We start from the raw sequence: 23357 nt of genomic DNA, 5'->3' as shown, positions 1-23357 counted from the left end.
GTCGATATATGACTCGTTTTACTGTGGATATAGATACTTTTGTACCTATTTTCTCCAGCATCTTCACAAGGTCCTTTGCTGTTGTTCTGGGATTGATTTGCACTTTTCGCACCAAAGCATTTTCATCTCTAGGAGACAGAACGCGTCTCCTTCCTGAGCGGTATGACGGCTGCGTGGTCCCATGGTGTTTATACTTGCGTACTATTGTTTGTACAGATGAACGTGGTACCTTCAGGCATTTGGAAATTGCTCCCAAGAATGAACCAGACTTGTGGAAGTCTACAATTTTTTTTCTGAGGTCTTGGCTGATTTCTTTTGATTTCCCCATGATATCAAGCAAAGAGGCACTGAGTTTGAAGGTAGGCCTTGAAATACATTCACAGGTACACCTCCAATTGACTCCAATAATTCCAATTAGCCTATCAGAAGCTTCTAAAGCCATGACATAGTTTTCTGGAATTTTCCAAGCTGTTTAAAGGCACAGTCAACTTAGTGTATGTAAACTTCTGACCCACTGGAATTGTGATACATTGAACTTGCCAAATCTATAATTTCAAGTGGCTAATGCTAAACACCTGCTAGCCCCAAGCTGAGCCTGTCTGTCTGTCCCTATACACCCCTAGACCCCTAGACCCTGAGAGCCTGTCTGTCTGTCTGTCTGTCTGTCTGTCTGTCTGTCTGTCTGTCTGTCTGTCTGTCTGTCTGTCTGTCTGTCTGTCTGTCTGTCTGTCTGTCTGTCTGTCTGTCTGTCTGTCTGTCTGTCTGTCTGTCTCTATACTATACACCCCTAGACCCTGAGAGCCTGATCGTCACCCTCATCCTCCTTTTGTGCTCCGAGAGACAGAAACAGGGGATGAGAGGATGATCATAGGTTCAAGGAGAAGAGAGGGAGAGAGAAATGGAGGTTTGTGGAGGGAAGAAAGAGAACAAAATGGAGAGAGAGGCGATGAGGGGGGGTATGAGATCCCAATTGGAACATTTTGAATGAGCGACAGATTGGATAATAACGCTGTCGTTTCTACAAACTAACTCTAAAGGAGTGTAATTAATGAATGAGCTCTCAGGATGACCCTCAACAAGACTAAATTCAGCAGCTGCTGAATGAGGAACAGGCTTCAATTAGATATGTGTGACACAGCTTCCTAATGGAGAACAAACAGAGCAGGAGAGAGAGAGAGAGAGAGAGAGAGAGAGAGAGAGAGAGAGAGAGAGAGAGAGAGAGAGAGAATAACTAAATCCCAGGATGTCAGGACGGTTTATATCAGCTTAACAGCAGCTCATAATACTGTCTAAATCTATCTCTCCCTCCCTCCCACTTCCCTCCGACCCTCTCACACTCCCCCCCTCTCCATCCCTCCCCCATCTCTCTCCTCCCTCCCTCCTTCCCTCCCCATCTCTCTCCTCCCTCCCTCCTTCATCTCCCTCCTTCCCTGCCCATCTCCCTCCCTCTCTCTCCTCCCTCCCCCTTCCCTCCCCCATCTCTCTCCTCCCTCCCTCATCTCTCTCCTCCCTCCCTCCTTCCCTGCCCATCACTCTCCTCCCTCCCTCCTTCCCTGCCCATCTCTCTCCTCCCTCTCTCCCTCCTTCCCTGCCCATCTCTCTCCCTCTCTCTCTCCCTCTCTCTCCCTCTCTCCCTCTCTCCCTCCCTCCCTCCCTCTCTCCCTCTCTCCCTTGTAGGGAGAACCAGAGCCACCATCAGATATTAGCTGCAGGTCTTATTCCCAGAGACTCACCCCGACACAGGACCGCCACTAATCTTATTTAAATACGAGCTTTAGAGTTTTCAGGCGCCACGGCTAGCCCGCGTCCCCGAAACCACCCTATTCCCTATGTAGTAGCATGGGTATCCGTATAGGGCCTTGGTCAAAAGTAGCGCACTACATAGGGAATGGGGCGCCGTTTGGTTAGCCTACAGATAAAGGGGCCTGGTGTTTGGGTATTGTTTTGGAGGAGAGCTGTAAAGAGCCCAGTGACTGACGATATCCACTGATGTTTGGGTTACAGCCACATGAATACAGCAAGCATGATAACAGTGAAGTACAGCAGACAGACTGGTACACACAGGCTTAGCTTAGAGACAAGTCAATACACACACACACACACACACACACACACACACACACACACACACACACACACACACACACACACACACACACACACACACACACACACACACACACACACACCACACAGAGAGAGTGATATTGACTGATATTTGAGTAACCTCAACATGATTTACTCATGGACAAATGCAAACATTGTACTTTTGTGTGTAAAACACTGACATCACAGTTGCACACACACACAGCTGTAATCCGTAACTGTGTTTAACTAACACTTCAATCTGATAGGCGTTCGTTGAGGACTTAAGATTTTAATAATGCTAATTAGCCATCTGAGTACAACAATGAGCTTACTGCTTGAGAAGTGTGATCCCTACTACCATGAGCCATACTCTGTGAAAGTGTGTGTGTGTGAGTGTGTGTGAGTGAGTGAGTGAGTGAGAGAGAGAGAGAGAAAGGAAGTGTGTGAGAGAGTGGAAGTGTGTGTGTGTGTGTGGGAGAGAGAGAGGAAGTGTGTGTGTGTGTGTGTGTGTGTGTGTGTGTGTGTGTGTGTGTGTGTGTGTGTGTGTGTGTGTGTGTGTGTGTGGAGAGAGAGAGAGAGAGAGAGGGGAAGTGTGTGTGTGTGTGTATGAGAGAGAGAGAGAGAGAGAGAGAGAGAGAGCGAGAGAGAGAGGAAGTGTGTGTGTGTGTGTGTGTGTGTGTGTGTGTGTGTGTGTGTGTGTGTGTGTGTGTGTGTGTGTGTGTGGGGGGGGGTGTGTGTGTGTGTGTGTGTGGGGGGGGTGTGTGTGTGTGTGTGAGGGGGGGGGGGGGGGGGGGGGGGGGGAGAGAGAGAGAGGAAGTGTGTGTGTGTGTGTGTGTGTGTGAGAGAGAGAGAGGAAGTGTGTGTGTGTGTGTGTGTGTGTGTGTGTGTGTGTTTCCTAACTCCCACCATATCTAACAAAAGGAGCCCCATTAAGGAACAAAGCCTCTACATCTGATTCAGATATCACACATCACATTTACTTCCTTAATTCATTAATTAACCGTCAGATCAGAAAAGAGGCTTGATGACGACGGAAGGACTGACCTGATTGGTCACATTATCGTCTCGTTATCAAAGGGTTGTAATTAGGGGACTATAGAACGTCTCCATTATGCAAAGCACTCCTGCTAACGAGAACCCTCCTTCCCCCTGCCCCACACACACACACACACACACACACACACACACACACACACACACACACACACACACACACACACACACACACACACACACACACACACACACACACACACCACACACACACACACACACACACACACACCCCCCCCTCTTACCCAACTCCCACCCCTAGTCCCTCTCCAATTTAGCCCCACACCAAAGTGTTTTGTTTTACAAAAGGCCTCTTTTCCAGGGTTGGAGGACTTCTATTGTTAGTTCGAAAACAATGGAGCTGGAGAGAGAGGAGGTGAGGAATCACACTGAGCATTTCTGCAGGGTGTGTGTGTGTGTGTGTGTGTGTGTGTGTGTGTGTGTGTGTGTGTGTGTGTGTGTGTGTGTGTGTGTGTGTGTGTGTGTGTGTGTGTGTGTGTGTGTGTGGCATCTGTCAGTTTGTGTGTGAGAGCGGGGGTTCCATTAGTTTTGTTCGCCCGACAAACATTGATGGGGTTGAGATCAAACATCAGATGGTGACACAATGGGGTTCTGCCTCCTATTCACCCCTACCCTTCACCCCTCCCTGTCCCAATCAGCCAGTTAGACAGGTTAACTTAGGCCCTAATTAGAGGACTAGCAGGGCTAAACGCCACTGCCCTCCTCTCTCCTGCCCTCCCTCTCTTTCCCCCCATCTCCCTACCTCTCTCTTTCTGTTTCGTTCCCTGCTCTCTTTGTTGTTCCAAAAAGGAGACATGTGTCACTTTCTTCCTTTGGGTTCTTTTCTTTTTCTTCCCTCCTTTCTCTGGCATGTCTCCTAGGTGACAGAGGAGGTCTCCTTTCTCTGGCATGTCTCCTAGGTGACAGAGGAGGTCTCCTTTCTCTGGCATGTCTCCTAGGTGACAGAGGAGGTCTCCTTTCTCTGGCATGTCTCCTAGGTGACAGAGGAGGTCTCCTTTCTCTGGCATGTCTCCTAGGTGACAGAGGAGGTCTCCTTTCTCTGGCATGTCTCCTAGGTCACAGAGGAGGTCTCCTTTCTCTGGCATGTCTCCTAGGTGACAGAGGAGGTCTCCTTTCTCTGGCATGTCTCCTAGGTGACAGAGGAGGTCTCCTTTCTCTGGCATGTCTCCTAGGTGACAGAGGAGGTCTCCTTTCTCTGGCATGTCTCCTAGGTGACAGAGGAGGTCTCCTTTCTCTGGCATGTCTCCTAGGTGACAGAGGAGGTCTCCTTTCTCTGGCATGTCTCCTAGGTGACAGAGGAGGTCTCCTTTCTCTGGCATGTCTCCTAGGTGACAGAGGAGGTCTCCTTTCTCTGGCATGTCTCCTAGGTGACAGAGGAGGTCTCCTTTCTCTGGCATGTCTCCTAGGTGACAGAGGAGGTCTCCTTTCTCTGGCATGTCTCCTAGGTGACAGAGGAGGTCTCCTTTCTCTGGCATGTCTCCTAGGTGACAGAGGTCTCCTTTCTGTTCCTCTCCCCACTCTTTATCTCTGTTTCTGGAGCAGTCCTTTACCTCCACCCCCTCCTCTCTCCTTCTGTCTCTCCTCTCTCCTTCTCTCTTGCCTCACTCCTCTCTCTCTCTGTGTTCTTTCAAGGTCCATAGCCTCGGCTCCACCTTTTCAATTCGGCTTCTCAGCGGCTCTACTTAGTGGCGAGTGAGTTGGAACCATTGCTATCAGTGTGATGGGAGTAGGGGGGAGGAGGTGAGAGAGGAGGTGCAAAGCGTGAACATTAAATGGCTTGGGGGGGGTTGTTGAAGCATGGAGGGTGAAGCAAAAGGGGGCCCCCACAAAGAAGGGGGTCAGACATACAAGACCGCTTCAGCGTAGAGCGAAAGAAAGAGCAAGCGAGAAGAAGAGAGGTGAGAGGAGGAGAGGGAAGAAAAGTGTTCAGGTCACAAGGCCCCTCCACCTGCTACTCACCATGACAGAGAGACAGAGAGAAGACGAGAGAAGACAAAAGGAGAGGAGGAGACAAGAGTAGAGGAGAGAGGTACGGAGAAGAGTGGAGAGGAGAGAGAAGAGGAACAAAAGAACGAGAGAGAGAGAGAGAGAGGGGAGAGGAGGAAAAGAGAGACTCACCATAAACAGGTCTCTAGCTCCAATGTCAACCGCCAGCAGGAAAGCCTTCTCAAAGCGCTGGTGTCTACAGACATAACATGATTATAAACTGTATTATAAGACATTAACACATTAAAAAGCATTATACCTGCAGGCTGAGGTAAGTGTTAGAGATTTTCTGTACAGACAGTTAAAAAGTCTATGAAGATGCACACACCAACAAAATTAACACAGTAATTATATATTTTTGTATTTTAAATGCAACCTTTATTTAACTAGGCAAGTCAGTTAAGAACAAATTATTATTTACAATGACAGCCTAGGAACAGTGGGTTAACTGCCTTGTTCAGGGGCAGAACGACAGATTTTTACCTTGTCAGCTCGGGGATTCGATCTTGTAACCTTTCGGTTACTGGCCCAACGCTCTAACCACTAGGCTACCTGCTGGTTACTGGTCCAACGCTCTAACCACTAGGCTACCTGCTGGTTACTGGCCCAACTCTCTAACCACTAGGCTACCTGCTGGTTACTGGCCCAACTCTCTAACCACTAGGCTACCTGCTGGTTACTGGTCCAACACTCTAACCACTAGGCAACCTGCTGGTTACTGGTCCAACTCTCTAACCACTAGGCTACCTGCTGGTTACTGGTCCAACACTCTAACCACTAGGCTACCTGCTGGTTACTGGTCCAACACTCTAACCACTAGGCTACCTGCTGGTTACTGGTCCAACTCTCTAACCACTAGGCTACCTGCTGGTTACTGGCCCAACTCTCTAACCACTAGGCTACCTGCTGGTTACGCTACCTGCTGGTTACTGGCCCAACGCTCTAACCACTAGGCTACCTGCTGGTTACTGGCCCAACGCTCTAACCACTAGGCTACCTGCTGGTTACTGGTCCAACGCTCTAACCACTAGGCTACCTGCCGCCCCAGTAATGAGTATATACTGTATATATACACCAACAGAATTAACCCAGTAATATGTATATATACACCAACAAAAATAATTTGTATATATACAGTTGAAGTCGGAAGTTTACATACACCTTAGCCAAATACATTTAAACTCAGTTTTTCACAATTCCTGACATTTAATCTGTAACGCCCTGGCCATAGAGAGGGGTTTTTTGTTCTTTATTTTGGTTAGGCCAGGGTGTTACATTGGGTGGGCGTTCTATGTTCCTTTTTCTATGTTTTGGTATTTCTTTGTTTTGGGCCATGTGTGTGGCTCCCAATCAGGCACAGCTGAAGCTCGTTGCTGCTGATTGGGAGTCACACATAAGGAGCATGTTTTTCCTTTGGGTTTTGTGGGTAATTGTTTCTGTTTGAGTATTTTCCTCACAGGACTGTTTGCTGTCGTTTTGTTCATTTTGTAGTGTTCTCTTGTTTATTTGAATTAAAACTCTAAGGATGAATACTAACTCTGCTGCATTTTGGTCCTTTCCTGAAGACAGCCGTTACAGAATTACCCACCGAAAACGGACCAAGCAGCAGAGGAAGGAGAGGCACCAGGAGAAGGACTCATGGACTTTGGAGAACATGGAGAGGATCGTTCAGGATTCCTGGAGATGGGAGGAATTACTGGACGAAGGTGAACCATGGGCTCAAGCTGGGGAGTAACGCCGCCCGCAGTGGGAGATCGAGGCGGCGAGAGCTGAGAGGCGCTGGTACGAGGCAAGGGAGCGCAACGGACACGGGAGGCAGCCCCACAATTTTTTTGGGGGGGGGCACACGGGGAGATTGGCGGAGTCAGGTGGTAGACCTAAGCCAACTCCCCGTGCTTACCGGAAGCAGCGTGGTACTGGTAAGACACCGTGTTATGCTGTGGAGCGCACGGTGTCCCCAGTGCGCGTTCAAAGCCCGGTGCGCTACATACCAGCCCCCCGCAAGTGCCATGCGAGTGCAGGCACCGAGCCAGGGCGGATGGTGCCAGCTCAGCGCGTCTGGTCTCCAGTGCGCCTCCTCGGTCCCGGTTATCCTGCGCCGGCGTTGCGCACTGTGTCTCCAGAGCGCAGGGAGGGTCCAGTTCGCCCAATGCCTGCTCTCCGCCCGTGCCGGGCCAAAGTGGGCATTCAGCCTGGAGTATGGGTAAAGAGTGTCCGTACCAGAACTCCAGTGCTCCCCCACAGCCCGGTTTATCCTGTTCTCCTCCTCGGACCAGGCCTCCAGTGGGTCTCCCCATCCTGGTCCGTCCTGTGCCACCTCCCAGGAATAGGCCTCCAGTGGGTCTCACCTGTCCAGAGCTGCCCGCCAGTCAACAGTCGTCAGAGCTGCCCGCCAGTCAACAGTCGTCAGAGCTGCCCGCCAGTCAACAGTCGTCAGAGCTGCCCGCCAGTCAACAGTCGTCAGAGAGGTCAGACTGCGCTGAACTGCCGGAGTGGCCAGACTGCCCTGAACTGCCGGAGTGGCCAGACTGCCCTGAACTGCCGGAGTGGCCAGACTGCCCTGAACTGCCGGAGTGGCCAGACTGCCCTGAACTGCCGGAGTGGCCAGACTGCCCTGAACTGCCGGAGTGGCCAGACTGCCCTGAACTGCCGGAGTGGCCAGACTGCCCTGAACTGCCGGAGTGGCCAGACTGCCCTGAACTGCCAGAGTGGCCAGACTGCCCTGAACTGCCAGAGTGGCCAGACTGCCCTGAACTGCCAGAGTGGCCAGACTGCCCTGAACTGCCAGAGTGGCCAGACTGCCCTGAACTGCCAGAGTGGCCAGGGACGCCCGCCAGCCCGGTGAGTCCTGTGCCTACGCCTAGGGCCAGGCCTCTGTCCTGTCTCCCCAGCCTGGTGAGTCCTGTGCCTGTGCCCAGGGCCAGGCATCCATCATGTCTCCCCAGCCTGGTGAATCCTGGGTCAGTGCCGTCGGAGCCGCCAGGGACGCCCGCCAGCCGGGCGCCGCCAGGGTCGCCCGCCAGCCGGGCGCAGCCAGGGTCGCCCGCCAGCCGGGCGCCGCCAGGGTCGCCCGCCAGCCGGGCGCCGCCAGGGTCGCCCGCCAGCCGGGCGCCGCCAGGGCCGCCCGCCAGCCGGGCGCAGCCATCGCCGCCCGCCAGCCGGGCGCAACCAGGGTCGCCCGCCAGCCGGGCGTAACCATCGCCGGTCGCCAGCCGGGCGCAGTCAGCGTCGCCCACCAGACCTTCGGCGCGGCCAGGTGCACCACATAAGAGGGCGACGTCAAGGGTGGAGCAGAGGCCACGTCCCGCACCTGAGCCGCCGCCGTAAGAAGGCCCACCCGGACCCTCCCCTTCAGAGTCAGGTTTTGCGGCCGGAGTCCGCACCTTTGGGGGGGGGGGGTACTGTAACGCCCTGGCCATAGAGAGGGGTTTTTTGTTCTTTATTTTGGTTAGGCCAGGGTGTTACATTGGGTGGGCGTTCTATGTTCCTTCTTCTATGTTTTGGTATTTCTTTGTTTTGGGCCATGTGTGTGGCTCCCAATCAGGCACAGCTGAAGCTCGTTGCTGCTGATTGGGAGTCACACATAAGGAGCATGTTTTTCCTTTGGGTTTTGTGGGTAATTGTTTCTGTTTGAGTATTTTCCTCACAGGACTGTTTGCTGTCGTTTTGTTCATTTTGTAGTGTTCTCTTGTTTATTTGAATTAAAACTCTAAGGATGAATACTAACTCTGCTGCATTTTGGTCCTTTCCTGAAGACAGCCGTTACAGAATCAGAGTAAAAATTCCCTGTCTTAGGTCAGTTCATTTTAAGAATGTGAAATGTCAGAATAGTAGTAGAGAGAATGATTTATTTCAGCTTTAATTACTTTCATCACATTCCAAGTGGGTCAGAAGTTTACATACACTCAATTAGTATTACATACACTCAATTAGCCATCTATTTTGTGAAGTGCACCAGTCCCTTCTGCAGCAAAGCACCCCCACAACATGATGCTGCCACTGGGATGGTGTTCTTCGGCTTACAAGCCTCCCTTTTTTCCTCCAAACATAATGATGGTATTTTTGTTTCATCAGACCAGAGGACATTTCTCCAAAAAATACGATCTTTGTCCCCATGTGCAGTTGCAAACTGTAACAGTTGCAAACTGCCTTTTTTATGGCGGTTTTGGAGCAGTGGCTTCTTCCTTGCTGAGCGGCCTTTCAGGTTATGTCGATATAGGACTCGTTTTACTGTGGATATAGATACTTTTGTAGCTGTTTCCTCCAGCATCTTCACAAGGTCCTTTGCTGTTGTTCTGGGATTGATTTGCACTTTTTGCACCAAAGTACATTAATCTCTAGGAGACAGAACACGTCTCCTTCCTGAGCGGTATGATGGCTGCGTGGTCCCATGGTGTTTATACTTGCGTACAATTGTTTGTACAGGTGAACGTGGTACCTTCAGGCATTTGGAAATTGCTCCCAAGGATGAATCAACCAGACTTGTGGAGGTCTACAAAAATGTTTCTGAGGTCTTGGCTGATTTCTTTTGATATCCCCATGATGTCAAGCAAAGAGGCACTGAGTTTGAAGGTAGGCCTTGAAATACATCCACAGGTACACCTCCAATTGACTCCAGTTAGCCTATCAGAAGCTTCTAAAGCCATGACATAATTTTCTGGAATTTTCCAAGCTGTTTAAAGGCACAGTCAACTTAGTGTATGTAAAATCCTGACACACTGGAATTGTGATACATTGAATCATAAGTGAAATAATCTGTCTGTAAACAATTGTTGGAAAAATTACTTGTGTCATGCACAAAGTAGATGTCCTAACCGACTTGCCAAAACTACAGTTTGTTAACAAGACATTTGTGGAGTGATTGAAAAACTAGTTTTAATGACTCCAATCTAAGTGTAAACTTCCGACTGTACATCAACAAAATTAATCCAGTAATTGTGTTTTACTGGATCAGTTATAGAGGTACTACATGAGTTACTCTATGTAAAACCTTCCATCACTACGGTGGTCCAGTGTTCTTGCTGTAAAACCTTCCATCACTACGGTGGTCCAGTGTTCTTGCTGTAAAACCTTCCATCACTACAGTGGTCCAGTGTTCTTGCTGTAAAACCTTCCATCACTACAGTGGTCCAGTGTTCTTGCTGTAAAACCTTCCATCACTACAGTGGTCCAGTGTTCTTGCTGTAAAACCTTCCATCACTACAGTGGTCCAGTGTTCTTGCTGTAAAACCTTCCATCACTATAGTGGTCCAGTGTTCTTGCTGTAAAACCTTCCATCACTACAGTGGTCCAGTGTTCTTGCTGTAAAACCTTCCATCACTATAGTGGTCCAGTGTTCTTGCTGTAAAACCTTCCATCACTACAGTGGTCCAGTGTTCTTGCTGTAAAACCTTCCATCAAATCAAATCAAAGTTATTTATATAGCCCTTCGTACATCAGCTGATATCTCAAAGTGCTGTACAGAAACCCAGCCTAAAACCCCAAACAGCAAGCAATGCATGTGAAAGAAGCACGGTGGCTAGGAAAAACTCCCTAGGAAAAACTCCCTAGAAAGGCCAAAAACCTAGGAAGAAACCTAGAGAGGAACCAGGCTATGAGGGGTGGCCAGTCCTCTTCTGGCTGTGCCGGGTGGATATTATAACAGAACATGGTCAAGATGTTAAAATGTTCATAAATGACCAGCATGGTCAAATAATAATAATCATAGTAGTTGTCGAGGGTGCAACAAGCACGTCCGGTGAACAGGTCAGGGTTCCATAGCCGCAGGCAGAACAGTGGTCCAGTGTCACTACAGTGGTCCAGTGTTCTTGCTGTAAAACCTTCCATCACTACAGTGGTCCAGTGTTCTTGTTGTAAAACCTTCCATCACTACAGTGGTCCAGTGTTCTTGCTGTAAAACCTTCCATCACTACAGTGGTCCAGTGTTCTTACTGTAAAACCTGCCATCACTACAGTGGTCCACAGTGTTCTTGCTGGAAAACCTGCCATCACTACAGTGGTCCACAGTGTTCTTGCTGTAAAACCTGCCATCACTACAGCGGTCCAGTGTTCTTGCTGGAAAACCTGCCATCATTTCAGTGGTCCAGTGTTCTTGCTATAAAACCTGCCATCACTACAGTGGTCCACAGTGTTCTTGTTGTAAAACCTGCCATCACTACAGTGGTCCACAGTGTTCTTGTTGTAAAACCTGCCATCACTACAGTGGTCCACAGTGTTCTTGTTGTAAAACCTGCCATCACTACAGTGGCCCACAGTGTTCTTGTTGTAAAACCTGCCATCACTACAGTGGCCCACAGTGTTCTTGTTGTAAAACCTTCCATCACTACAGTGGTCCACAGTGTTCTTGTTGTAAAACCTGCCATCACTACAGTGGCCCACAGTGTTCTTTGGCAAGCAGAGCCTTCTCTGGCATCCCTCCTTTTCTCTCTCCCTTATCACCCACCTGCATTCATCCCTTCTTCAACATCAAATGAAAACGCTTCTCTTTGGTTGAGTTTGTTTGTTTCATGTTGGTTCTGGCCTGGAGAAGTTAGGGAGTATTGTACTGGGTAGATACTCAGCCTCCCAACTCTAATCTCTAGAAATGGGGAGAGACCCTCTTTTCAATTATCTGTGTGTGTGTGTGTGTGTGTGTGTGTGTGTGTGTGTGTGTGTGTGTGTGTGTGTGTGTGTGTGAGAGCAAGAGAACACATCGTTATCATCATTACCAAACAAATGTCTTTCATTCTGAATTGATCGACTCAGTGCTGTTGGCTACTTACTTTATTAACTAATGTACAACAAAAAACTCACTTGTCTTTTCCTACTAGCACTAATAACTACTGAGGGAAAATGTGCTTCCAGTGCCTTCGGAAAGTATTCAGACGCCTTGACTTTTTCCACATTTTGTTACGATACAGCCTTATTTTAAAATGAATTACATAAAACAATTTCCTCATCAATCTACACACAATACCCCATAATGACGAAGCGAAAACAGGTTTTTAGACTTTTTTGCATATTTATATAAATAAACAGAAATATCTTATTTACATAGGTATTCAGACACTTTGCTATGAGACTCGAAATTGAGCTCAGGTGCATCCTGTTTCCATTTATCATCCTTGAGATGTTTCTACAACTTGATTGGAGTCCACCTGTGGTAAATTCAATTGATTGGACATGATTTGGAAAGGCACACACCTGTCTATATAAGATCCCAAAGTTGACAGTGCATGTCAGAGCAAAAACCAAGCCATGAGGTCGAAGGAATTGTCTGTAGAGCTCCGAGACAGGATTGTGTCGAGGCACAGATCTGGGTACCAAATAATTTCTGCAGCATTGAAGGTCCCCAAGAACACAGTGGCCTCCATCATACTTATGTAAATGGAATATTTCAGTTTGTTATTTTTAATACATTTGATAACATTTCTAAAAAACTGTTTTTGCTTTGTCATTATGGGGTATTTTGTTTAGATTGATGAAAAAAAACGACCAATTTTAGAATAAGGCTGTAACGTAACAAAATGTGGAAAAAGTCAAGGGGTCTGAATACTTTCCGAATTCACTGTACTATGACTGACATGTGGTTGTCTCACCTAGCTACAGTATCTTAAACGGAATTAACTGTAAGTTGCTCTGGATAAGAGCGTCTGCTAAATGACTAAAATGTAAATCTAAGATGACAGAAAATGATGATTGTATTTAAATGAACGGTGAAAGTTTTTGTTCCATTTGGCAGACCTTGGTGGGTGTGGTTAAGTGTATAGGAGGTGTGGTTACCTGAGTGGGTGGGTTATACTGTAAGGGGCTGAGTTACCTGAGTAGGTGGTGGAAGAAGCGTCGGGCGTACTTGCTGATTGGCCCTCTGTATTCTAGAACCACCGAGTCAGAGAGGGGGCGGGGCGGAACATAAAACACACCCAGAGCTGCCTCCAACTGGGCTGCAGACAGGAAATAAACATTCATTTGATTGGTTTACTGATTGACTGACTGACTGACTGACTGACCGACTGGTTGGTTGATTAATGCATTGATTTAATAATTTGATGGTTTACTATATTTGGTTGATTGGCTGATTCATTAGTCAACTGATTTATTGATTGATTGATTAATTGATTTACAGTTTTCTGGACTGATTACTTGATTGACTAAGGCTACATTTACACAGGCAGCCCAATTCTGATCATTTTTCACTAATTGGTCTTTTGACCAATCAGATCATCTCTTTTGCCAATAATTAGGCAGATGACCAGAATTAGCCTGACTGTGTAAACGCAGCCTAAGTGACAGATTGATTAATGTATTGCCCCGGTCTCACCCTCTCTGGTCTGGTCCAACTCTAGCCTCAGCAGGTAGTCTGTGACAGAGGTCAGTGCCCGGTAACACTCCGTTCCCATAGTGCTCCACTCCATGGCTCCCAGAATTCCTAGAGCCTGGTCTACCTGGCCACAGCGTAACCTCTGTTGCAACAGCTCTCCCGGACCCAGCTGACCCCCTGACAGAGCACCTGAAGAGGGAAGAGAGGGAGAGATGGATTAGGGTTAGGGAGAAGGTAAAGAACACTGGACGTTACTACTGGACATGCTACACTACACAATTTCTTTCCAAAACATTTGATTTTAACGTCTATCTCTAAACCAGTGGTCACCACCCTTTTCTAAGTCAAGATCACTTTCGCAGTCCAATAGCAAGCTGAGATCTACGTTATCACAGCATGTTGGCTATATGTCTTGGCCTGCCAATATTGTTATTCTCAGATCATATGATATTTAAAAACTGGTGTAGCACTTGCAAGGCAGAGCTGACCACAAATTGAAATAATTATCTTTTTTATTTTACTGGACTGATGGTACCTGTATCTGATGGTCATGGTGCTTTGAAGACAACCAGGAACTCAGAAAAATTTGAGGTCAAATCATGATGTCAGTGATCTTAAGGTCGGAAAGTCCGAGCTCTAAAAAGAAGCCAAAGTTTCAGAGTTGGAATTTTTCCCCAGTTGGATATCGTTTTTTTCTCGAGTTCCCAGTAGTTTTGAACGTAATGAAGTCAGAGATTTGAGAGTTCTGAGTTCCCAGTTCTTTTGAACGTGGCATTAGGCTCAGCGGAGGGAGAACCAGCAGAGAGTCCTCCTCTCACGGTCCCTGATCTTTCCTTCCTTTCCTTCGGTGAGACTGACCAGATGACCTGATGGCAAAACTCGAGTCGCACTGCATCTGCCTCATGCACAAATTCATGTTGTTCCTATGACCAGAGAAAGTGAAATATTCCTTGACATTCAAATAGACAACGAGCTGCTAATAATAATAAAAACGCAGGGCTATTGATACACTTGGTTACTCATTCATTTCAGCGCGAGTAGAAGTAGGGAGAAACGCGTTTTATGTGTTGTAACAGTGTTGAATAAAAACAGTGTTGACAGTACTGAATAAAAACAAACATGAACTCATTCATAAAAACAGCAGCTCTTTGCTGTATTCTTTGGCAGTCTCTCTCTGGTCAAGGTTTTAAAAGTTGTATGAAATCTCATATAGGCTAATAGCCAATCAAACTTTGCTGTGGCTGTGGTTGTGGAAGCTGTAGGCATGGTGATTTGAGCTATGTGATTGGCCAGCGCAGAAGGCGTCCTGATTTAGCCACAGATCTCCAGGTCTGCCGGGTAGGTGAAGTTTGTCTTTTCAGAAAAATTAAATGGTTCAAAATACATTTACATTACATTTACGTCATTTAGCAGACGCTCTTATCCAGAGCGACTTACAAATTGGTGCATTCACCTTATGATATCTAGCGGAACAACCACCTTACAATAGTACATCAATAACTTTTTTTTTGAGGCGGGGGGGGGGGGGGGGGGGGGAGGGGTAGGGGGGGTTAGAAGGATTCCTTTATCCTATCCCAGGTATCTCTTAAAGAGGTGGGGTTTCAGGTGTCTCCGGAAGGTGGTGATTGACTCCGCTGTCCTGACGTCGTGAGGGAGCTTGTTCCACCATTGGGGTGCCAGAGCAGCGAACAGTTATGAGTGGTTCTGAGCGGGAACTGTGCTTCCTCAGAGGTAGGGGGCCAGCAGGCCAGAGGTGGATGAGCGCAGTGCCCTCGTTTGGGTGTAGGGACTGATCAGAGCCTGAAGGTACGGAGGTGCCGTTCCCCTCACAGCTCCGTAGGCAAGCACCATGGTCTTGTAACAGATGCGAGCTTCAACTGGAAGCCAGTGGAGTGCGCGGAGGAGCGGGGTGACGTGAGAGAACTTGGGAAGGTTGAACACCAGACGGGCTGCGGCGTTCTGGATGAGTTGTAGGGGTTTAATGGCACAAATAGGAATACTTTATTTATCTTTGGCTTTTCTACAGAAATGTCTTTAATATCGACCGGTTGGTGACCACTGCTCTAAACCTAATCTTGTAAGATTTAAGTAGCGAGCACAAGACGTTTAAAATATGTATTTTCAACGTCTTTTTAAACAAAAATATGTATTTTCAACGTCTTTTGGCTATAGATTAATTGTCCTTGCTGCAGGGCACCAGGGAAGCACTACTAATATCAAGGAGTTACTTAGGATTCACACCCCTTGACATTTTCCACATTTTGTTGTGTTACAGCCTGAATTTAAAAAGGGATGAAATTGAGATTGTGTGCCACTGATCTACACACAATAACCCATCATGTCAAAGTGGAATTTTGTTTTTAGAAATGTGTACAAATTAATTACAAATAAAAAGCTGAAATGTCTTGAGTCAATAAGTATTGAACCACTTCGTTATGACAGGTCTGCATAATAAAGTCAGGAGTAAAAATGTGCTTAACAAGTCACATAATGAGCTGCATGGACTATAATAGTGTTTCACATGACTTTGTAAGGACCACCGCATCTCCATACCCCACACATACAATTATCTGGAAGGTCCCTCAGTCGAGTAGCGAATATCAAGCACAGATTCAACCACAAAGACCAGGGCGGTTTTCCAATGTCTCGGAATAGAGCTATGCACAGGCTATATCCTAGGAGGAAAACCTGGTTCAGTCTGCTTTCCAACAAACTGGGAGACAAATTCACCTTTCAGCAGGACAATAACCTAAAACACAAGGCCAAATATACACTGGAGTTGCTTACCAAGATGACATTTAATGTTCCTGGGTGGTCTAGTTACAGTTTTGACTTAAATCGGCTTTAAAATCTATGGCAAGACTTGAAAATGGCTGTCTAGCAATGTTCAACAACCAACTTGACAGAGCTTGAAGAATTTAAAAAAGAATAATGTGCAAATATTGTACAATCCAGGTGTGCAAAGCTCTTAGAAACTTACCCAGAAAGACTCACAGTTGTAATCACTGGGTGATTCTAACATGTATTGACTTAGGGGTGTGAATACTTATCTAATCAAGATTCCACTTTGACATTAGAGTATTTAGTGTAGATCACATGAAAATAGACAAATAAATTCATTTTAATCCCATTTGGAACAATGAAATGAGGGAAAAGTCAAGGGGTTTGAATACTTTCTGAAGGCACAGTAAGCTATAAGCAGTCTTCTAGGAGTTACTTCTAGGAACAGGTAAGTAAGTGGCAGCCATCTTTGTGAACCCTGTCTACAGCAGTAGTCAAGGCAGACATTGACTTGGCAATCTATCAACTGGACAGTCAGTTGAATCACTGCGGTGTGTGTGTGTGTGTGTGTGTCTGTGTGTGTGTGTGAGAGAGAGAGATTTCTGATACGTGTGAGTGTGTCGAGAGAGCTCTGTGTATACAGTTGAAGTCGGAAGTTTACATACACCTTAGCCAAATACATTTAAACTCCGTTTTTCACAAATCCTGACATTTAATCTTTGTAAAAATTCCCTGTCTTAGGTCAGTTAGGATCACCACTTTATTTTAAGAATGTAAAATGTCAGAATAATAGTAGAGAGAATGATTTATTTCAGCTTTTATTTCTTTCATCACATTCCCAGTGGGTCAGAAGTTTACATACACTCAATTAGTATTTGGTAGCATTGCCTTTAAATTGTTTAGCTTGGGTCAAACATTTCGGGTAGCCTTCCACAAGCTTCCCACAATAAGTTGGGTGAATTTTGGCCCATTCCTCCTGACAGAGCTGGTGTAACTGAGTCAGGTTTGTTGGCCTCCTTGCTCGCACATACTTTTTCAGTTCTGCCCACACATTTTCTATAGGTTTGAGGTCAGGGCTTTGTGATGGCCCTCCAATGCCTTGACTCTGTTGTCCTTAAGCCATTTTGCCACAACTTTGGAAGTATGCTTGGGGTCATTGTCCATTTGGAAGACCCATTTGTGACCAAGCTTTAACTTCCTGTCTGATGTCTTGAGATGTTGCTTCAATATATCCACATAATCTATTTTGTGAAGTGCACCAGTTCTTCCTGCAGCAAAGTACCCTCACAACATGATGCTGCCACCCCCGTGCTTCACGGTTGGGATGGTGTTCTTTGGCTTGTAAGCCTCCCCCTTTTTCCTCCAAACATAACGATGGTCATTATGGCAAATAGTTATATTTTTGTTTCATCAGACCAGAGGACATTTCTCCAAAAAGTACAATCTTTGTCCCCAAGTGCAGTTACAAACCGTAGTCTGGCTTTTTTTCTGGCGGTTTTGAAGCGGTGGCTTCTTCCTTGCTGAGCGGCCTTTCAGGTTATGTCAATATAGGACTCGTTTTACTGTGGATATAGATACTTTTGTAGCTGTTTCCTCCAGCATCTTCACAAGGTTGATTTGCACTTTTCGCACCAAAGTACATTAATCTCTAGGAGACAGAACGCGTCTCCTTCCTGAGCGTTATGACGGCTGTGTGGTCCCATGGTGTTTATACTTGAATACTATTGTGTGTACAGATGAACGTGGTACCTTCAGGCATTTGGAAATTGCTCCCAAGGATGAACCAGACTTGTGGAGGTCTTGCCTGATTTCTTTTGATTTTCCCATGATGTCAAGCAAAGAGGCACTGAGTTTGAAGGTAGGCCTTGAAATACATCCACAGGTACACCTCCAATTGACTCAAATGATGTCAATTAGCCTATCAGAATCTTCTAAAGCCATGACATCACTTTCTGGAATTTTTCAAGCTGTTTAAAGGCACAGTCAACTTAGTCTATGTAAACTTCTGACCCACTGGAATTGTGATACAGTGAATTATAAGTGAAATAATCTGTCTGTAAACAATTGTGGGATAAATTACTTGTGTCATGCACAAAGTAGATGTCCTAACCGACTTGCCAAAACTATAGTTTGTTAACAAGAAATGTATGGAGTGGTTGAAAAACTATTTTTAATGACTCCAACCTAAGCGTATGTAAACTTCCGACTTCAACTGTAAGACTGTGTGTGTGTGTGTGTGTGTGTGTGTGTGTGTGTGTGTGTGTGTGTGTGTGTGTGTGTGTGTGTGTGTGTGTGTGTGTGTGTGTGTGTGTGTGATGCCCTCTTGGTTGCATGACAGTCAGGAGTGTACCATATGATCCCAATTACCTGAATTATCACCTGCAGCAGTCGACACCTGCCCTTCCTGTACACAAAACCAGACGCCCTGCACACACACCTTCACTGTCCATATACACACACACACACCTTCACTGTCCGTATACACACACACACCTTCACTGTCCGTATACACACACACACCTTCACTGTCCGTATACACACACACACCTTCACTGTCCGTACACACACACACACACACACACACACACACACACACACACACACACACACACACACACACACACACACACACACACACACACACACACACACACACACACACACACACACACACACACACACACACACACACACACACACACACACACACACACACACACACACTCCTTCACTGTCCTTATACACACATCTCCACTGCCCGTACACACAACACCAGACACCTCTCCTGCCGGTAAGAGCACAAAACCTTCTCATTTCATTATTCATCAGTCAGATAATCTTCCTGCATTCAATATCCCAGGGAAGAAAGACATTATCAATCACCTGCAGTCATCAGGCATTATCAATCACCTGCAGTCATCAGACATTATCAATCACCTGCCGTCATCAGACATTATCAATCACCTGCAGTCATCAGACATTATCAATCACCTGCAGTCATCAGGCATTATCAATCACCTGCAGTCATCAGACATTATTAATCCCCTGCAGTCATCAGACATTATCAATCACCTGCAGTCATCAGGCATTATCAATCACCTGCAGTCATCAGACATTATCAATCACCTGCCGTCATCAGACATTATCAATCACCTGCAGTCATCAGACATTATCAATCACCTGCAGTCATCAGGCATTATCAATCACCTGCAGTCATCAGGCATGATCAATCACATGTCGTTATCAGGCATTATCAATCACCTGTAGTCATCAGGCATTATCAATCACATCACTCCGTCTGTCTCTTTCTCATCCTTCATCTTTCTCGGCCTTGCTTTCTCTCTCTCTTCCACTATGTTTCTTGGCCTTGCTCTTTGGCTTTTGTGACTGCACTTGAAGAAACTTTCAAAGTTCTTGACAATTTCCGTATTGACTGACCTTCATGTCTTAAAGTAATGATGGACTGTCGTTTCTCTTTGCTTATTTGAGCTGTTCTTGCCAAAAATACTTGGTCTTTTACCAAATAGGGCTGTCTTCTGAATAACCCCCCTACCTTGTCACAACACAGCTGATTGGCTCAAAAGCATTAAGAAGGAAATAAATTCCACAAATTAACAAGTCACACCTGTTAATTGAAATGGATTCCAGGTGACTACCTCATGAAGCTAGTTGAGAGAATGCAATGAGTGTGCAAAGCTGTCATCAAGGTAAAGGCTGGCTACTTTGAAGAATGTCAAATATAAAATATATTTTGATTTGTTTAAAACTTTTTGGGTTACTACACAATTCCATATGTGTTATTTCATAGTTTTGATTTCTTCACTATTATTCTACAATGTACAAAATAGTAAAAATAAAGAAAAACCCTGAAATGAATAGGTGTGTCCAAACTTTTGACTGGTACTGTATGTGTGTGAGGTGGGGTGGGGGCGCAAGTAGTCAGACGATTGGGGGGCAAAGTCACGACCACCTTATTGTCTAATCAATTTAATGAACGGGGGAAGAGGGGAGGGATTGTTAGTCCCAATTAAAATTACAAGCTGGCAATTAGCAAACCCCTCAAATCCCCTAAAGACTGACAATTAGCAAACCCCTCAAATCCCCTAAAGACTCTGCTAATGTGGCTAATAGATCAGCTGAGATCTGTGTGTGACGTGTGTGTGTGTGTGTGTGTGTGTGTGTGTGTGTGTGTGTGTGTGTGTGTGTGTGTGTGTATATATGAGGTGAGTCTGAGTTCTGTGTGTCAGCATCTGCACCTTGCTAAGTCTCACCACACATGCACACACTAGCCTGCTAGTGATACAAACACCCAACAGTCTGGCTAGCCTAACCCCTAGTCTGTTAGTGAAACACCAAACAGTCTAGCTAGCCTAACCCCTAGTCTGTTAGTGAAACACCAATCAGTCTAGCTAGCCTAACCCCTAGTCTGTTAGTGAAACACCAATCAGTCTAGCTAGCCTAACCCCTAGTCTGTTAGTGAAACACCAAACAGTCTAGCTAGCCTAACCCCTAGTCTGTTAGTGAAACACCAATCAGTCTAGCTAGCCTAACCCCTAGTCTGTTAGTGAAACACCAATCAGTCTAGCTAGCCTAACCCCTAGTCTGTTAGTGAAACACCAATCAGTCTAGCTAGCCTAACCCCTAGTCTGTTAGTGAAACACCAATCAGTCTAGCTAGCCTAACCCCTAGTCTGTTAGTGAAACACCAATCAGTCTAGCTAGCCTAACCCCTAGTCTGTTAGTGAAACACCAAACAGTCTAGCTAGCCTAACCCCTAGTCTGTTAGTGAAACACCAATCAGTCTAGCTAGCCTAACCCCTAGTCTGTTAGTGAAACACCAAACAGTCTAGCTAGCCTAACCCCTAGTCTGTTAGTGAAACACCAATCAGTCTAGCTAGCCTAACCCCTAGTCTGTTAGTGAAACACCAAACAGTCTAGCTAGCCTAACCCCTAGTCTGTTAGTGAAACACCAATCAGTCTAGCTAGCCTAACCCCTAGTCTGTTAGTGAAACACCAATCAGTCTAGCTAGCCTAACCCCTAGTCTGTTAGTGAAACACCAATCAGTCTAGCTAGCCTAACCCCTAGTCTGTTAGTGAAACACCAAACAGTCTAGCTAGCCTAACCCCTAGTCTGTTAGTGAAACACCAATCAGTCTAGCTAGCCTAACCCCTAGTCTGTTAGTGAAACACCAATCAGTCTAGCTAGCCTAACCCCTAGTCTGTTAGTGAAACACCCAACAGTCTAGCTAGCCTAACCCCTAGTCTGTTAGTGAAACACCAATCAGTCTAGCTAGCCTAACCCCTAGTCTGTTAGTGAAACACCCAACAGTCTAGCTAGCCTAACCCCTAGTCTGTTAGTGAAACACCCAACAGTCTAGCTAGCCTAACCCCTAGTCTGTTAGTGAAACACCCAACAGTCTAGCTAGCCTAACCCCTAGTCTGTTAGTGAAACACCAATCAGTCTAGCTAGCCTAACCCCTAGTCTGTTAGTGAAACACCAATCAGTCTAGCTAGCCTAACCCCTAGTCTGTTAGTGAAACACCAATCAGTCTAGCTAGCCTAACCCCTAGTCTGTTAGTGAAACACCAAACAGTCTAGCTAGCCTAACCCCTAGTCTGTTAGTGAAACACCAATCAGTCTAGCTAGCCTAACCCCTAGTCTGTTAGTGAAACACCAATCAGTCTAGCTAGCCTAACCCCTAGTCTGTTAGTGAAACACCAATCAGTCTAGCTAGCCTAACCCCTAGTCTGTTAGTGAAACACCAATCAGTCTAGCTAGCCTAACCCCTAGTCTGTTAGTGAAACACCAATCAGTCTAGCTAGCCTAACCCCTAGTCTGTTAGTGAAACACCCAACAGTCTAGCTAGCCTAACCCCTAGTCTGTTAGTGAAACACCCAACAGTCTAGCGAACCGCGTCTTTCTTTTTCCCAACTCAGTTAAGCCAAAACCACGCCCTGTTATTCAGAGTGGTGTTCTACTACGCTCCCATTGGCTAGCTAGCGTTGTCTCACTCACAGGCGATCAGCACAGAGACCGTGACCTTCCAAGGTAAGGATGAAATGTGTCATTTAACAATTAGCTGCCTACCGCAATCCAGGCCTGTTGTTATCATGTTTGGTAACATTTGCCCATGTATTTATTTTCAGAGTTTCAATGAGTTGTAAAAATGTCTCAGAGAACTCTGCTGAATTCTCTCGACTGAAGGTCAGCTAAGTTAACCTAGGCTACTTAACGTTACTAGCTCAGTATTTGAAGTAGTTATATTATCATTAGTAGTCTATTATCAGGTAAAAGCATTTGCTTATTATTCATAATTTCTCAAATATTTATTAGCTAATCATTCAGTGGAATACACTATGCTACAGCCATTGAATCTGTCTTTGAGCGTTAAGGGATGTTAATGGCTAGCTCGGTCCACGACATTATGTTATTATATTTTTCAATCTGGAAATACAAGGGCTAATGGTATTAATCAGTGACTGAAATTTCACGCTACTTGATATTCACTTCCTGACTTGGAGACTTGGAGAGAGCTCAAAGCGTTGTAGAACGCCCCTCTGAATAACGGGCCGTGGTTTAGGCTTAACTGTGTTGGGGGAAAGAAAGAGGCAGCCTAACCACTAGTCTGTTAGTGAAACAAACGGGCCGTGGTTTAGGCTTAACTGTGTTGGGGGAAAGAAAGAGGCAGCCTAACCACTAGTCTGTTAGTGAAACAAACGGGCCGTGGTTTAGGCTTAACTGTGTTGGGGGAAAGAAAGAGGCAGCCTAACCACTAGTCTGTTAGTGAAACAAACGGGCCGTGGTTTAGGCTTAACTGTGTTGGGGGAAAGAAAGAGGCAGCCTAACCACTAGTCTGTTAGTGAAACAAACGGGCCGTGGTTTAGGCTTAACTGTGTTGGGGGAAAGAAAGAGGCAGCCTAACCACTAGTCTGTTAGTGAAACAAACGGGCCGTGGTTTAGGCTTAACTGTGTTGGGGGAAAGAAAGAGGCAGCCTAACCACTAGTCTGTTAGTGAAACAAACGGGCCGTGGTTTAGGCTTAACTGTGTTGGGGGAAAGAAAGAGGCAGCCTAACCACTAGTCTGTTAGTGAAACAAACGGGCCGTGGTTTAGGCTTAACTGTGTTGGGGG

General features: G+C 46.2%; 1 protein-coding gene across 2 annotated transcripts in view; it reads right to left on the bottom strand.

The window, feature by feature from the left end:
- Positions 1 to 23357, bottom strand: part of wdpcp (WD repeat containing planar cell polarity effector) — a 210731-nt gene that overhangs the window by 33232 nt on the left and 154142 nt on the right. For both annotated transcript variants that reach the window (XM_082964933.1, XM_082964934.1), the window contains exons 10-12: positions 13448 to 13636; positions 12947 to 13070; positions 5281 to 5344 (exon numbers count right to left, since the gene is read on the bottom strand). In XM_082964933.1, coding sequence (XP_082821059.1) covers positions 5281 to 5344; positions 12947 to 13070; positions 13448 to 13636 — 377 coding nt within the window. The remainder of the gene's footprint in view (positions 1 to 5280; positions 5345 to 12946; positions 13071 to 13447; positions 13637 to 23357) is intronic.

Source organism: Salmo salar, chromosome 18, assembly GCF_965601325.2.
Source record: "Salmo salar chromosome 18, fSalSal1, whole genome shotgun sequence".
NCBI classification, from domain to species: domain Eukaryota; kingdom Metazoa; phylum Chordata; class Actinopteri; order Salmoniformes; family Salmonidae; genus Salmo; species Salmo salar.
This window is presented reverse-complemented; position numbering and strand designations above follow the sequence as displayed.